Source organism: Phyllobates terribilis, unplaced genomic scaffold, assembly GCF_046119375.1.
Source record: "Phyllobates terribilis strain yellow unplaced genomic scaffold, ASM4611937v1 Scaffold_1__5_contigs__length_1240528914, whole genome shotgun sequence".
Taxonomy (NCBI): domain Eukaryota; kingdom Metazoa; phylum Chordata; class Amphibia; order Anura; family Dendrobatidae; genus Phyllobates; species Phyllobates terribilis.
This window is the reverse complement of record NW_027362761.1, coordinates 716,620,959-716,638,580: the sequence shown is the minus strand read 5'-3', so window position 1 is coordinate 716,638,580 and position 17,622 is coordinate 716,620,959. Positions and strand designations below refer to the sequence as shown.

Below are 17,622 nucleotides of genomic sequence, written 5' to 3'. Positions count from 1 at the left end.
AATATATTATATAGGTTGATGATAAAGTTTTGTTATTGTTAATTGTTCTGACAAGGACCTGCAAACTAAACAAAGTAACAGACATAGTAAACTCATTGTTTGCACAACTATGTTTAATGTATAATATAGAACAAAAATAATACACCGTCACAATAAAAGGCTATCTGTCAGCAGGTTTTTACTACGTGAGAGCAGCATGTTGTTGGGGAAGAGACCCTGATTCCAGGGATGTGTCACTTACTGAGCTGTGTTTTGCTGTTTCAATGCAATCCAGGGTTTTATTAGCAGGAGATTATCACTACAGGAAAAGTTGCCTTATGCATCCTAGTGCAGCCACACCCCCAGCACTGATTAGCAGCTTTCTGTCACTATACAATGTACACAGAAAGCTGCTAATCAGTGGTGTGGGCAGGGTTATACACAGCTCGGCATTCCAAGCACTGCTAGATATGTAGAACAGAAAACTATCATTTTATCACAACTACTGCACCCAGTAAACTAAGTGATACATCACTGGAGTCAGGGTATCCGTCTCTATATTGTGCTGTTGTCAGATTGCATCCAAAAACCTGCTGAAAGATTCCTTTAACTGTTGCATTTTGAGAGTGAATATCAATTTATTTTTTATTTTATTACATAACTAAACTTTAATGTTAAAAGTTGCATTATAATGATCCAGTACAATAATTTAATAAGATCAAAACAATTTTGCAGTATCAGCCTCTAAGTACTGATCTTTTTTTTGGGGGGGAGGGAATGGAGGGGTGGCAGAATCAGGGAAATAAAACCTGTAGTAGAATGCAGTAGCTGCTATAAAAATCTCCTCCACTCATTACAGAAATTGACCTGCATTGCAAATTTTAAAATGTAAATCATGTCATGAATTGGTTAGGTATCTTTCAAAGTCAAAATTGCAGCAAATCTTAATTATTGCAGAACATTTTGTGGATTATTAGAGGACATAAGAAAGGGAGAAGATACAGATTAGATATTAGAAAAAAACTTTTTGACTGTGATAGTGATCAATGAGTGGAACAGGCGGCCACGAGAGGTGGTGAGTTCTCCTTCAATGGAAGTCTTCAAACAGAGGCCGGACAGACATATGTCTGAGATTATTTAATGAATCTTGCATCGAGCAGGGGGTTGGACACAATGACTCTGATGGTCCCCTCCAACTCTAACATTCTATGATTCTATGACATGTAAAATTATATAAATCTGTAAAAGTTGAATGTGAATAAAGAGATCTCCTGGCGATCAAACACAGTAAGTGTTACTATGGGATTACCAGTGGAGGTGACTACTGTGTTGCTTTTTTATTCTACACAAGCAGCTGGTTTACAAAAGGAAATCATAAGCAAACTCCTCCCTATACAGTCTAAAATATAACAAGTTACACCAAATGTTGATACCAATTGCACCATTGTGTTACAATAGGTGATTTTCCTGCGCTGTTGTGCACATCATTCCACTTACTGTTTGCTCATTCAAATGGACTAACTGTAAAAAGATTTGCCACTGCTTACATGATAGCAACTATAATCTGAAAATTTTTCTGAAATACTGTATGGCCCCAATTCATCATTTGCATTTTTTAAGTCATTTTCCTCATTTGTCTTGTGGTATTAGTTGCCATTTTTGGTGCCAAGTTCATCAAAAATGGTGCATGCGATTCATGAATTTAGCACAAGTTGAAAATGGCCTTTCTTCCTGTCCTGAATGGGTTTTGCGACTCTTGCAACCAAAAGTCACATGTGGATCCAAAATCGCAAAAATTGCGCCAAATTTTTGGCATACTCAAAAATGAAAAAATACACCAAGAGGGACTGGAGTTAAGTTGCCTCAAAGTTTGCGACTGTTTAAAAAGTCGCAATTGATGAATCTTGCGAAAACATCTAGAATTGCTAAACTCCGCCCAAAAAGCAGAAAACAAAAAAACAACAGACGAGCACATATAAAATAGACTTAAAAAAAGAAGCAAACAGAATAATGAATCAAATGCAAACAAAAAAGGCGCGAAATATGCAAAACTAGACAAAAAATGATTGGGACCTATATTTCCAGAAAGAACCTCTGATCTTGTGTTCTGCTTTTGTATACATTGCTATTACCGCAGAGGAGGAGTGTGGTGTACACTAATGTGGCTCAGTAAGGATGCAAAGGTCCTTTCATGTTTTAATATTTTATGCCATATTGACGGAAATTTAAAAAAGTTATGGCTCTTTGAAGAAGGGGTGGAAAAAACAAAAAGGAAAAAAACAGAAAATGGCCATGGTGTGAAGGGGTTAAATGTGTACATATCCTTCATTGTACAATACATCTCCATTGAGTGCAAGGTCAGTAACTTGCTGCTTTGCTCTTATGCTTTGTTCACACATCCGAGTGTCACGGTCTGAGCATAGATAATGATGTACAGACCGGACGCAGGTCTCCTGAACCGAGTTTGACAGTCTCAGACATATATGAGGCTGTTAAGTTCAAGTCTGGCGACCTGCCTCTGGTCTGTGTTCAGACCGTGACACACAGATCTGTGAATATGGCATTATACAAATCTCCTGGAATTGAAATTATATGATACAAGTCATAGCCTGCACCAGTGTGTATCCCAGTTTTCAATTCAGCTTTGATTGCATGTACTACCTCCATTACATAGCAACATACACAGAAAAATAAAATCTCATATTCTTACCGAGGAAAGGTTCAGGTGTATATCCATCAAAATTAGCTGATGGCTGCCTCTGGATAAAACAGTTTGCAATAACAATAAATAATGTTAGTATTTTCTATTGACTCAAAATTTTCTGTTATTAGTTTGCAGAGAATTTCACTAAGGCCTCCTTCCTGGTGATTCCTGTACAGGAAAAACCAGTACTGGTGAGATCCCATGGTCTATGTCCGTGTGCCATCCGTATGTCCGTATGTGACATCCATGTATTTGTGTATCCATGTGTCCGTATGTCTGTGTGACACATCCGTGCCCCGTCCATGTGTCAGTGTGACACATACCGGTGCCTGGGAAAAGCTGTACAGTTTGCACTGATCCCAGGCGCCGGCTGCTGAAGGCAGCTCTCATCATTGTCTCCTGCTTGTGCTGAGATCAACGCGACCAGGAGACAATGATGGGAATTGTATTCAGTACCCCCTGTGCACATCCTGTGCAAAATGAAAAATAACAGAAATTGGACACAGCATGAAGGAGTTAAATGCATGCAATTGGGGCTAAAGATCATTTTTTGCAATTGCAATTCGGTTTCATTAGAAATGTTGCGCCATTTGCATACTCTAGCTGCTGTATTAAGCCCCCTACAAATGTACGTATAGCATCCGTTTTTACACGTACTGGAGACACATATGCATCTATTAAATTCTATGGGGATCTATCTTCACTTGTCCATGTTTTCACATGGGCCGCATGTCAATTTTTTTCCGGCAGCACAGATGACAAGGGCCAATACAAGTCAATGGGTCATGTAAATACATACAGCATATGGATGACATCCGTGTGCCACCTGTGTGACATGTACAGGAATAGAATGTATTCAAGAATTTACAGAATTTTTTTGTGTTAAAGACGTGCAAAGATATGCATAGATGTGTAGCTTACTGTACATCTATTAATCAAATAAATAAATAAAACTACATTTTTAGTAACTAGCAATGGTAAAGCAAACAGCTGAGAGCTGATATTATCAGGCTGAGAAGGTCCCTGGTTATTGGGCCCTTCCCAGTCTAAAAATACCAGCTCGCTCTTCACAGTCACCAGATCATGCTTCGCTATGTGTCACCCAGAACATCTGAAAACGTTACAAACGCCACTGCTTTTCAGAGTCGCCAGGTCTCGCACAGTGCTGTGTGACCAAGAAGTGGTTGTTTGCAAAGCTTATAGAGCATCAGAACGAGGCTTCATAGGCTTGGTATGGAGGATTCGTTGGACTTTGCTGCATTCGCTGGATTACATCGGATTCAGTGGACTACGTCGGAACTGCGTGGGATTTTTTACATTTTTTTAATAAAGTGGTGAACCATGGAAAGTGTGGGGATGTATTTATTTCAATCAAGTATTTGTTTGTGTGTTATTCTTTTTTTCCTGAGTTAGCAATGGGGGTGTCAGATAGACACCTCTCTATTTACTAACACCTGCTTGATTTTAGCTGTATTTTTGGAGAATTCACAGCTGACATCAACCCTTAAGCCACATTAACCCAATTGCCAATGCACCAGGGCAATCGGGAAGAGCAAAGCTGAAGCGCCAGTATTGGAACATCTCATGTGATGAGCCACTTCTGGGGCGGATGTGGGCTTGTATTTTTTAGGCTGGCAAAGCCAACAGCCATGGCCTTTTCAGCTTGATAATATAAGTCCCCAGCTGTCTGCTTAACCTTGGCTAGTTATCAAAAATGAGGAGGACCCTATGTCATTTTCATTTATTTATTAGGTTAATAGATGTACAATAAGCTTGGCATCCACTACTTGTATAACCCCTTAATAAATACTAAGTTCTACTTTGTTAAAAAAAAAAACACTCTATGCTCTCACTTCCTTCAGACGAACCTCAGCAAAGGTGTGAAAACTACAGCCCAATAGCACCGCTGATTGGCTGCAGGGCTCATGTGGCTTAACATTTGTCACGTGTGGCTCCGGAGACCCTGCACCGACATCCCTGACTGGAACAGCAATAGTACAGCAGTTGAGTATAGGGTGTTTTTGTTTTACAAGGAGGGATATAGTATTTAAGATGGAGTTGTCCTAATTGTTGACAACCTCACAGAATATGAATAAACAAACATATTTTTTGTCAGTCTCTAGCCTAAGGAGGCCAAAGCTAAAAAAAGGTATAAATACATTTACATGAAGTTTAACTATGTACTCACGTATTTTGGAAGTGATGGAGGAATGGCACACAATCCTGTGGAAATATAAGGACTACATTTAAGTAAAATAAAAAATTCAGGGTGGAATAATTAGAACCAAAGATTAAGTTATATTTAACTCCTTCCCACTGTAGCATTTTTCTTCCTTTTTTTTCACTTTTATTTTTTCCTTCTAAAAGCCATAACTTTTTTCATTTTTCAACATAGCTGTATTGGGTTGTTTCTAACAGGACAAGTTGTATTAATGATACCATTTTTCCTTATAGTAAATAGAAAAAAATGAAATAAAATCCTTTGCAGAATGGAATGAAAAAAATAAAATAGTTTTTTCAGTTTACTGTGTGGTAAGTATGACATTTTAGCTTTTTTTTTTATTTTTTGGGATTAGTACAGTTATGGTGATACCAAAGGGTTTTTATGTTTATTTGCTACTTTTAAATATTAAAAAGACATTAAGCAGTTTTCTATACATTCTGAAGCACTAAATCCCCGCATCATATATACAACCCAGGAATGGTGCAGACAGAGGAGTTGTCCCCATGCCATCTGCATTGGGAGCCAGCAGGGATATACAACTGAGCTTCTGTTGCATTTGCTGAGACTGGAGCTAGCTAACATAAGTGATCAAAGGATCGCATGCTCTAGTCTATTTGTAATATCAAAAAGTATTGTAAGAAAAAAAATGTAAAAAGAGATTCCAATTTTCCTAATAAAAAAATGCAAAAGTGAAAAAAGAAATTTTATTTATTGGTATTGCTATATCTGTAATGACTTATACTTTTTTCTATTTTTGTGCTTAAATTTTTTCCTCCTTTTATTCCAAGAGTCATAACTTTCTTATTTTTCCATCCCCATAGCCGTATGAGGGCTTATGTCGCCTTTTTCCGAGACACGTAACGTTTTCACTTTTCGGGATCTGGGGCTTTGTGATCACTTATTTTTACACCCTGAGTTGACATTTTTATTGGTACCATTTTGGGGTAGATACAATGTTTTGATCGCCTCTTATTGCACTTTATTGCAATGATGCGGCGGCCAAATAACCATAATTTTGGCGCCTTTTTTTTATCATTACGCCATTTACTGATTGGATTAATTTATTTGATATTTTGATAGATCGGACATTTCTGAATGCAGCGATACCAAATATGTGTATTTTATTATTGTTTTATTGTTAATGGGGCAAAAGGGAGATGATTTGAACTTTTGTGTTTTTTTATCATTTTTTTCATACTTTTAAATTTTTTTTCACTGTATTTAATAGTCCCCTTAGGGACTATCTTATCACGTATGCTACACATAGCAGCAGAAATCACGATCTTCTATGAACGTCAGCAATGGGCGTGCTAGCCTGCATCAAAGGCAGGGACACCACATATGACATCTCACTTTTTACAGTATTTAATTGTCCCTTTAGGGGAATTGAAGCTGTGATCTTCTGTGATTTTGAGTTGGGGGAGTAAAATGAGGAGTATCATTCAAAACAACAACTTGTCCTGAAGAAATCAATTCCCCATATGGCTATTTTTACCGCAAAATAAAAATCTCATGTCCCTTAGTTGGAAAAAATAAAATAACATAAATGAAAAATTTCATGTTATTAAAGAGTTAATATAGATTTTATTTTGCAGGATATGTCAAACATAGTAATTTATTTTACCAAAATTATAAGGGCCTGATTTATCAAGACCAGCGTTGTTCACACCAGTCTTGATAAGGAGTCAGACACTTCTGAGTCATGAAGTGGCATACATCTCTTCATGAATCAGGAGCATTGGACAAGTGGTGTACAGGTCTGTGTGCGCCTCGCCTCAAATCATACTCCAGTCCCTGCTGGAGTAAGATTTAATGAGTAGCCACGCCCTTTTCCCACCCAATCCCCCCCAACCTTGTTGGAGCTGGATGAAAATGTCGCAAGAACACAAAAAGTCACAACACTTTAGTACAACCTTAAATTGCACCAAAATTATGCACTTATGCAACACCAGAATACTGGCTTAAAAGCTTTCATGAAGTTTTTCTGACTCACCAGTCACTGCGTTGCCATTTGAACATGCCTCCTTTAGCACTGTAATAACGCCGTCAGATTTGAGTTTTAAGTACTCCACAAGCTTAAAAAAAGACAGAAGAAGATGCATTATTTGTTGCTCTAGTCCCACAAGTTTTATGATAACATTGACATGAATATTTGACATACTCCATCCAGCCGTAGACATCATATACTGCATATATTAGAGGCTGAACAAGTCCATGAAGCTCCATACCAGAGTCATGGGCACTTTTCCACACAGCAGCATCTGTTCGAGTTGGCACAATTCTTTGACTCACAGTGCCGAAAAAAGGGAGCTACAAAAGTTGGAGGTATATTAGAGCCCAACAAGTAAAGCCCCATAGATTTATATCAGTTAAAGGCAACTCAGTAAGGCGGCATAGACTTACCTGCCACAATGTATCAAACTTAGTGCCTTCAGGTATGGAATACTTGCCAGACTTGTCAAGATCAATTCTATAATGATAAACTGTCTTTCCATAAACTATTGACAGGGCAAACGTACCGGGTTCTTTCCTCTCTCTTACCCTTTATTAAATGGAAAAAAAATGATCATTGGAAATATTCTGAACAAACTATTTATATCTAGAATAGGGAGATTTTGTTATATTTTTTAACCCCCCCAGGGCTCATGCAGATGAGCGTATAAATCGGATGTGTGCTGACCGACTTTTTATCAGATGGTGCAAGGACAGCACACTGCCCAATGTTCTTCAATAGGACTGTTCAAATGAATAATTTTCCTATTGTTTTGACTGTGAGGAAAAAAATCACAGTGTGCACTACTTTCTTTTGAGTCTCGGATGAAACTCACACCTTCAAGTCTATGGGTGCGTAAAAAAAAACGGATGCCACACAGAACATCTGAGTGGCATCTGATTCTTACAGATACGTGTCTGTTATAAAGGTAGGGAACTATATGTGATCATATAAATATTTTTAATTTAATTGTATGAAAACGGATCTCACGCGGATGTCACACGGGCGAAAAAAAGGACACATGAATGGCACATGGATGAAAATTGGATGTAAATTGGATGAAACTTGGACAATTTCTCATACGCTCGTCTGTAGTCACCCATAGGATAAGTCCTTACAATGAGTATTTGGTGAGTGTTTTTTCTCTGTCGGTGAGTCTGGAGGCAGGAAGCTCCAGAGAGGTGTTTATGTGCAGTTGAGCTGGACTGTGTTGTTGTACCTTGAGCAAGCGGATCCCCGCAGGCATATGGACTGTGCTATGCATTATCTTTTCCCATTTTGTCATAAAGGCCTCGTTTGTGTCGTTCAACCCTGCACTGGTTTATGCCGTGTTTGAATAAACAAGCAGAAGATATGTTCCTGTGAATACCTCTGTGAGTCGCTTTGCCACAGTGTAGATTAGGAATACCAACATGTCGCAGTGGCGGACACAGACAAGAAAGGGCCCCTCTGCAAGAAAAATGTATGAGCCCTTTGCAGACCAATATCAAATGCTACTGAACAAATCACTTGTTTTGGAGGCGGAAATGGGCCTCTATAGCTCTTGGGCCCTTGTGCAGCCGCACAGGTTGCACCATTGGTATGTCCTCCCACCAATTTCTGTCCATTATGTGACATGCTCTATCTGTAATTTGCAATCAACTGAGAGCTAGGGAAAGGAAACAAGCTGCAGTGATCTCTCCAATATGCAGCTCAGCACAGAGAGGCATTTCTTCATACACTTTTTAGCTCATAGAGACAAGCTGCAGCAATATGGAGGACATTATAAAGTAGTGCTGAGCTGAATCAAGCTCTGATGTGAGGTAAAACACTTGTTAAAGAGCTCTGCATGATGTTTTTCTGTCTGCCTCTGACTATTCAATTCCCTGCTGCTCACTCCTCCTGTCCCTTCTCTCTCCATAGAGGTTGTTGCACATAACAACTTTAGTTCGTCTCCTCTGAGCAAGACAGACGTAAGTTGCCATTTCACAGTGGGTGTCAAGTTCTGGAGACAGGTGGGGAGGGCAATAAGAATCTGATAAGTGCGAAATTAAGTTGATTTCTCTGATAAGATATATTAAAGCATTTCTCATAATTGCCTGTACTATTAACGTATGCAAAGTGTGTTGAAAGTACAGTCCCTTTCAAAATCAGGGTTTGTGTTAAATACAGTATATATATACAGTACAGACCAAAAGTTTGGACACACCTTCTCATTTAAAGATTTTTCTGTATTTCCATGACTATGAAAATTGTACATTCACACTGAAGGCATCAAAACTATGAATTAACACATGTGGAATTATATACTTAACAAAAAAGTGTGAAACAACTGAAAATATGTCTTATATTCTAGGTTCTTCAAAGTAGCCACCTTTTGCTTTGATGACTGCTTTGCACACTCTTGGCATTCTCTTGATGAGCTTCAAGAGGTAGTCACCGGAAATGGTCTTCACAGGCGTGCCCTGTCAGGTTTAATAAGAGGCATTTCTTGCCTTATAAATGGGGTTGGGACCATCAGTTGTGTTGTGCAGAAGTCTGGTGGATACACAGCTGATAGTCCCACTGAATAGACTGTTAGAATTTGTATTATGGCAAGAAAAAAGCAGCTAAGTAAAGAAAAACGAGTGGCCATCATTACTTTAAGAAATGGAGGTCAGTCAGTGCGAAAAATTGGGAAAACTTTGAAAGTGTCCCCAAGTGCAGTTGCAAAAACCATCAAGCGCTACAAAGAAACTGGCTCACATGAGGACCGCCCCAGGAAAGGAAGACCAAGAGTCACCTCTGCTTCTGAGGATAAGTTTATCCGAGTCACCAGCCTCAGAAATTGCAGGTTAACAGCAGCTCAGATTAGAGACCAGGTCAATGCCACACAGAGTTCTGGCAGCAGACACATCTCTACAACAACTGTTAAGAGGAGACTGTGTGCAGCAGGCCTTCATGGTAAAATAGCTGCTAGGAAACCACTGCTAAGGACAGGCAACAAGCAGAAGAGACTTGTTTGGGCTAAAGATCAAAAGGAATGGACATTAGACCAGTGGAAATCTGTGCTTTCGTCTGATGAGTCCAAATTTGAGATCTTTGGTTCCAACCACCGTGTCTTTGTGAGACACAGAAAAGGTGAACGGATGGACTCTACATGCCTGGTTCCCACCGTGAAGCATGGAGGAGGAGGTGTGATGGTGTGGGGGTGCTTTGCTGGTGACACTGTTGGGGATTTAGTCAAAATTGAAGGCATACTGAACCAGCATGGCTACCACAGCATCTTGCAGCGGCATGCTATTCCATCCGGTTTGCATTTAGTTGGACCATCATTTATTTTTCAACAGGACAATGACCCCAAACACACCTCCAGGCTGCGTAAGGGCTATTTGACCAAGAATGAGAGTGATGGGGTGCTACGCCAGTTGACCTGGCCTCCACAGTCACCAGATCTGAACCCAATCGAGATGGTTTGGGGTGAGCTGGACCGCAGAGTGAAGGCAAAAGGGCCAATAAGTGCTAAGCATCTCTGGGAACTCCTTCAAGATTGTTGGAAGACCGTTTCCGGTGACTACCTCTTGAAGCTCATCAAGAGAATGCCAAGAGTGTGCAAAGCAGCCATCAAAGCAAAAGGTGACTACTTTGAAGAACCTAGGATATAAGACATATTTTCAGTTGTTTCACACTTTTTTGTAAAGTATATAATTCCACATGTGTTAATTCATAGTTTTGATGCCTTCAGTGTGAATGTACAATTTTCATAGTCAAGAAAATACAGAAAAATCTTTAAATGAGAAGGTGTGTCCAAACTTTTGGTCTGTACTGTATAGCATTGTGAAAAGATGTGGAGCTGTGATGTGACATCACCTATTGTAATAATAGATCCTATGTTATTAGCTGTACACTGTGTGCAGAATTATTAGGCAAATGAGTATTTTGATCACATGATACCTTTTATACATGTTGTTCTACTCCAAGCTGCATAGGCTTGAGAGCCAACTACCAATTAAGTAAATCTGGTGATGTGCATCTCTGTAATGAGGAGGGGTGTTGACTAATATGACATCAACACCATATATAAGGTGTGCTTAATTATTATTAGGCAACTTCCTTTCCTTTGGCAAAATGGGTCAGAAGAGAGATTTGATGGGCTCTGAAAAGTCCAAAATTGTGAGATGTCTTGCAGAGGGATGCAGCAGTCTTGAAATTTCCAAACTTTTGAAGCGTGATCACCGAACAATCAAGCGTTTTATGGCAAATAGCCAACAGGGTCGCAAGAAGCGTGTTGGCCAAAAAAGGCGCAAAATGACTGCCCATGAATTGAAGAAAATCAAGCATGAAGCTGTCAAGATGCGATTCGCCACCAGTTTTGCCATATTTCAGAGTTGCAACGTTACTGGAGTATCAAAAAGCACAAGGTGCGCGATACTCAGGGACATGGCCAAGGTAAGGAAGGCTGAAAAACGACCACCTTTGAACAAGAAACATAAGATAAAACGTCAAGAATGGGGCAAGAAATATCTTAAGACTGATTTTTCAAAGGTTTTATGGACTGATGAAATGAGAGTGACTCTTGATGGGCCAGATGGATGGGCCAGAGGCTGGATCAGTAAAGGGCAGAGACCTCCACTCCGACTCAGACGCTAGCAAGGTGGAGGTGGGGTACTGGTATGGGCTGGTATCATCAAAGATGAACTTGTGGGACCTTTTCGGGTTGAGGATGGAGTGAAGCTCAACTCCCAGACCTACTGCCAGTTTCTGGAAGACAACTTCTTCAAGCAGTGGTACAGGAAGAAGTCGGTATCGTTCAAGAAAAACATGATTTTCATGCAGGACAATGCTCCATCACATGCATCCAACTACTCCACAGCGTGGCTGGCCAGTAAAGGTCTAAAAGAAGAAAAAATAATGACATGGCCCCCTTGTTCACCTGATCTGAACCCCATAGAGAACCTGTGGTCCATCATAAAATGTGAGATCTACAGGGAGGGAAAACAGTACACCTCTTGGAACAGTGTCTGGGAGGCTGTGGTGGCTTGCTGCATGCAATGTTGATCGAAAACAGATCAAGCAACTGACAGAATCTATGGATGGAAGGCTGTTGAGTATCATCATAAAGAAAGGTGGTTATATTGATCACTAATTTTTTTGGTTTTGTTTTTGCATGTCAGAAATGTTTATTTCTAAATTTTGTGCACTGATATTGATCTACCTGGTGAAAATAAACGAGTGAGATGGGATTATATTTGGTTTTTATTAAGTTGCCTAATAATTCTGCACAGTAATAGTTACCTGCACAAACAGATATCCTCCTAAGATAGCCAAATCTAAAAAAAACCCACTCCAACTTCCAAAAATATTAAGCTTGGATATTTATGAGTCTTTTGGGTTGATTGAGAACATAGTTGTTGATCAATAATAAAAATAATCCTCTAAAATACAACTTGCCTAATAATTCTGCACACAGTATATATAGAGGTGTTAACTGTCATTGTGACTCAGTGGAACTAATTTTGGTTTGAAGTGACAATGGCCCAGAAACAACCATTATATGCTGAAAATATGATAAGCAGGTTGTAAATTGTAGGACCACTGTACCTAGAAAAGACCCTTCATAATAACTATTGCAACAATCAGAGCTTTATTGCATCTAGTTGCTTCCTGTATTGAGTATGCAATGTTGACAGGCAAATGTTGGCTATTTCAAGAAGAAGCAAAAAATAAAAAAATGTTCTACTCTACTGGTTTGTAAATTTTCTCTCCAATTCTTTGTGCTATTACTAATCTCATATAATATGTCATATGAATACAGTTTGTAAGTTGCAACATTGTTGCCAAAGGCAACATCTCAATTAAGAAATTACACAATTGATTGTGTCCAATTTTACATCATAAACCAATAATTGTATTTTTCTTTTATTCCCCTTGAGTGGTTATCTTCACTTCATGACTGCCTGACTGTCTCTATTATATTGCCAATTTTTTACATTTTTCATCTATGCCTAGAAGAATATAAATTAAAATACTCACAGAAATTTACCGTCTGGCTGAGCTCCAGAGTACAATTTTCGCTCAGATTCTTCTCTGCCAATGTTCCCATGATACCATGCCATTTTTTCATGGGCTGTTGTAGCAATGAGTTTTTCCACCTGTGGAGCTTGGCTTATGATTGCTTGTTCTAAAGCATCTCCCTGTAGTATCGAATAGAAATCAATAGTGCATTGGTTAGTTATGTTGTGTATTAAAATATAAAAATATGACAAAAAAAATAAGCATATTAATATCATTATAATTTTTATTTAAAGGGACTCTGTCATTAGAATCCTTCAGGCCAAATCACGGGCCAACAAGAATCATAGCATCACTGTGCGATTGCGGCCAGGTATGAATTACTCTGAAGTGCTGCAGTGTTCCAGAAAAAATATAGTTTGAAAAGCTGGTCAAGGACATTAGGGAGAGACCTGATGTCCCAGACCGGCTTCTTCTCAACCCACTCCAGTTGATTGACAAGTCTCTCCCTGAGTACACACAGGCAGAGGATGTCATCGGACTTGTCCCGTCTCTATCTATAGTCCCTGGATGGATTCTAAAGCTATGCAGTGTTTCAAAGTAAAACATTCCTGGCTGCAATCATGCAAAGAGGCTTTGATTCATCTTGACCGTGGTTTTGGCAGCATTACTCTAATGACTGGTTCCCTTTAGCTGTAATAAATCAAATGCCTTAAATGTATTGATGATCTATTATTAGGATGTGTAATCAATGGAGGTGTGAAGCTTATGACCTTCATTGAACCAAGGTGTGGCACTGTCAAAGCATAGAAGTAAATCCCGCTCACCACCTTCAGTTCCACACTTCTGGAGCACGGATAGCACCTGGGCAGGGTGCAACATCCAATAGAGAAAGCACAAAAATCTAGCTCACAGATAAAGTCCAAAAAAGTGCATTTTATTTTCCAAGGTACATGAAGCAAAGATTAATATTGTGTATTCACAAAAAAGAGAATGTAAGCATCTTTCAACATGTTTTGAGCGGCAAGCGCTCTTTGTCAAGATACCATCCGAGGTAATTTGCATGCACTTAGTTGGAATAGATAGCATTAATAGTTGAGACTAGCCAAGAATGGGAGGGGCTACGTGGGGAGACAGAAGACAACTTCCTGATAGTGAGTTAGTTAGAGCCCAGTGTTCAGCAAAGACAGACCAAAGGTTTGACAGTTGGCAGACTGATATGTTATAGTTAGGGATAAGCGGATCCTTGGATGTTCAGGTTCATCGGGTTTGGTCCAACTGTAGTCCAAAGTTTGGTTCGGACATCAGAAATTGACCCAAACTTGACCCTGAACCCAATAGAAGTCAATGGGAACCCGAACTTTTGTAAGGTGCCCCAGCAAAGTAGTCGTGGGCGAGATGTGGCCCCTGCTTGCTTTGGCACCTTACAGACAATTCGTGTCCTCCCTCTGATGTGTAGCTGTGCATGTGACATTCTTCACTTACTTCACACTATCCGGTCACAGCTGTCTCCAGACATTTCTCTTCTGGGACCAGGGCAGTAATAATTTCAGAGGACACAAAGTTATTAACCATAACTGGGGTTTTACTTGGAGGAAAGGAGTAATTACAATATTTACAGTCTGGTAGATTGGATAAGGCCCAACAGGTTCTTGCCTCCCATACAGGTGCTAAAATCATCTTCAGCCCTGGTGCCCTCTTTGGGTGAAGCATCTCTCTGTTTCTATTCCTTAGCCTAAGAGATGGTTCCTCACCAGCGACAGTGTGCCCAGATCCTTTATCTCCCTTACGGCTTATCCTGGAGTCCTATTTTCCTCTGCTACTTGCAGACTAGAAGTGCCCCGGGTCCTCAATACCTCCGTTGAATTTCTCCGGCTGGCTAATGGGACTCCTGTGTGAGGAGATATTCACACTACGGATTCACTGTCTGAGGGTAGAGAGCCCCCATCTACCCTAGCAGCCAATCTCCCTGGACGTCCGCACGTAAGAGTTCCTGTCACGTCCCTGACAGGGCTTCAACTGAGCTAAAAAATAATGGCTGCAGCTATTTTTAGCACACCCAGAGGCTCCACCCACTAAGCCATCTGCTTAGCAACTGCCTTGCCTCTCACTGACAACTGTGCCCAGCAGTGGCGTCTTGTGACTGGTAAAAAGTACTGCAGCCCCACAAGGAATTATATCTAACCTCTAGACATGCCAAATGTCTATCCCTGTCACTACGGTTCCCCCTTACTCTACTGACTGCGCCACTGAAATTAACCTCGTAACTTGACCTAATAGCAGTTCATAGAGTGCCTAACTATGAGGATATGTAATTCTAACTACTTCAGTCCCAGGGGAAGGTTACACCCTTCCTCACTATTACATTCCCCCACACTTTAATGATGGTCGTCCTCGACCGTATCAGGCAACAAACCACAATTAACAGAATTAACATATATCAAATTACTAAACATTTTAGTACTCGACGTTTCTTGAAATCTTCCTTTCAGGTGGATACCGGCCCTTCTCGGTTAAGGGCCCCGGAAAAGCAACTTAGACAGTCCATTGTTATAGCTTTCAACAGTATTCACGAGTACCGATTTTTCTTGGTAAGGACCCTGGAAGCACAGTGTCCATGTCCATATCTTTAAAACGGGTCAAACACCAATAGCCCTCAATCTCCTTCAAGGGCTACGTTCTGATGCACATGGTCACAGGGAAACACCCCATGAGTCTCTTTCTTCCTGGCCCTAGCAGGGGTCACCAGTTCTTCCCGCTAGGCCGCAAGTCTCTTAATAGCAGAGGACATCAATCCTCAAAGTGTGCCTCAGCGTTGCAAATTCCAGCAGAAAAGGCGCAACAGGCACAACAAAAATAAACAATAAAAATAGAAATAAAGAGAGCAACTCCTATCGGCACACAACTTGGTGCTGCTTATGGCCTCCTCAGCCTGGGAGGTAGGGAAACAGTCCTATTTTTAAATCAACAGGATTGTCAATGGACCTTTTGGGTAGAAGTGCTCACTTCTTCCGGGCCTCCTTCCGCTCCTTCATGAAGGCAGCCCATGCTGCAGATGAAGGTGATTTCTTCTGCCTCCAAGGCTGGTCAGGGTACCTGCTGGGACCAGGGTCCTCATCCGAGGATGTAGCATTACCACAGCCGACTTGGGTAGGACCATAGCTGGTGACCTTGAAATTGTGAACCACATGACTGGTACTAGCTTGTGAGCTCCCAGCAGTCCCCTGACCAGATGCCTCAGCCCCCTCCGGGTGCTTTGGCAGGAAGCTTGCAGTGTGCGCCTCACTAGGAGAGTCAGCTGCCCCGCAGCTCGAGAAATCTTCCTCTTCTTCACTTTTAGACTCCTCCCATTGGCGCCTTCTCTGTTCCTCCTCCTGAGGACTATCGGCTTTAGGCGTGGGTAGGAATCCTTTGGGGGCTTCCCTAGCCCAACGCTGCAGAGCCTCTCTCTTGGCTCTTCGTCGAAAGACTTCCTCATCTCTCTCAAGGACATCTTCCCACTCATAGTGGCGAGTAAGAGCTGCCACGTAGAACCCCCTGGTACATTCACATTTCACAAAGTGGACTATATCCCCCACATGCAGGTTATGGAGGCGGGAGGGCAGGTAGCTGCGTTTAACAACTTCTCGAGTGAAAAATACCTCATGGATGAGTAGGCCTACCTCGGGCTGAGGCCTGGTGGACCACTGGACGGTCATTGGTGTCAGCGGTGTTGGCTTACAGGCAGCGCTCGCTGGTGTGTGGCTTCCGGCTGCGGCCCCTGGGGTGGTGACCTCAACGACTTCCTCCTCCATGGAACCAGGTGTCTATGGCGTGGCTGACTGATCCTCAGTTGCGCTGCCTGTGGACTCTTCTCTCTCCCTCAGATAGGTGCGGAGCACAGTGCGCTGCTCCTGAATTGACCCACTACGTGCCATATTTTTCCAGGCATCCTCTCTCTGCTCCTTCTCTGTCGCAGGCTTACACAGGAATGACGCTGGTCGCTTACCAGTGATGCGCTTCCTGAGCATCTGACTCCTCCTCTTTCTAGGCCGGGCTCCCAAAGTGACCGCCGCATCACAAAACACTCCCGGAAGCTCCGCCTTCAGCCACGCGACTTCTCTTGACGCGCTGATACTAGGCCGGGCTTCGCTCTGTGCCGCACCCTCTCCTTTACTGGATGTCCCATCCTGGGATGCATCTTTACTGCTGGGCCCATTATTCTCTGGGCTGGAACTTGCAGGGGCTGGACACCTGTCACGGGTGTGTCACCACGAAGATCGTCACGATTACACAGCCTGACTTCTCGTAGCTGAGTTTTTGGTGCTTTGTGTTTTTCGGCAGTGAGGGAGTTAACTTTCTCTCTCTCTGTGCTAGACGAGGTCCAGCCTCGCCCAGCTGCAATCAATGTTGCTGTAGTGGGACTCCTTCAAATGCCTGCCGGTCTGTTAGGGAAGTGTCGGTGAAAGCATTTCATGCAGACTAACAGAGCGGATCGTGGTATTTGGAGTTTCAGAGCTAAGTGTATTTGGAGTGTTTTTTCCCTTCCTCGCTTTATCATTTATCTCCTTTCCCGTTGGTGTTCCCTCTGTTGTAGTTGTGTAGTTTTTGTATGCAAGGTGGTTTTGGTTTTACCCTTGTACTGTCTCGTTCGTCTAAGTACTGAGTGTGGGCATATTATTACCTGTCCCCTTTTGTTGTGATCAGGGGTCCTTCTCAGGACTAGATTACTTAGGTGCAGGGATCCTCAGGAGGTAGGGGTTACGCTGGCGG

The 17,622-nt window shown here is 41.5% G+C and overlaps 1 protein-coding gene across 2 annotated transcripts in view; it reads right to left on the bottom strand.

Moving 5' to 3' along the window:
• Positions 1-17,622, bottom strand: part of ZAP70 (zeta chain of T cell receptor associated protein kinase 70) — a 298,385-nt gene that overhangs the window by 124,941 nt on the left and 155,822 nt on the right. For both annotated transcript variants that reach the window (XM_073655156.1, XM_073655157.1), the window contains exons 3-7: positions 12,892-13,052; positions 7,311-7,449; positions 6,901-6,982; positions 4,872-4,906; positions 2,690-2,738 (exon numbers count right to left, since the gene is read on the bottom strand). In XM_073655156.1, the coding sequence (XP_073511257.1) occupies positions 2,690-2,738; positions 4,872-4,906; positions 6,901-6,982; positions 7,311-7,449; positions 12,892-13,052 (466 nt within the window). The remainder of the gene's footprint in view (positions 1-2,689; positions 2,739-4,871; positions 4,907-6,900; positions 6,983-7,310; positions 7,450-12,891; positions 13,053-17,622) is intronic.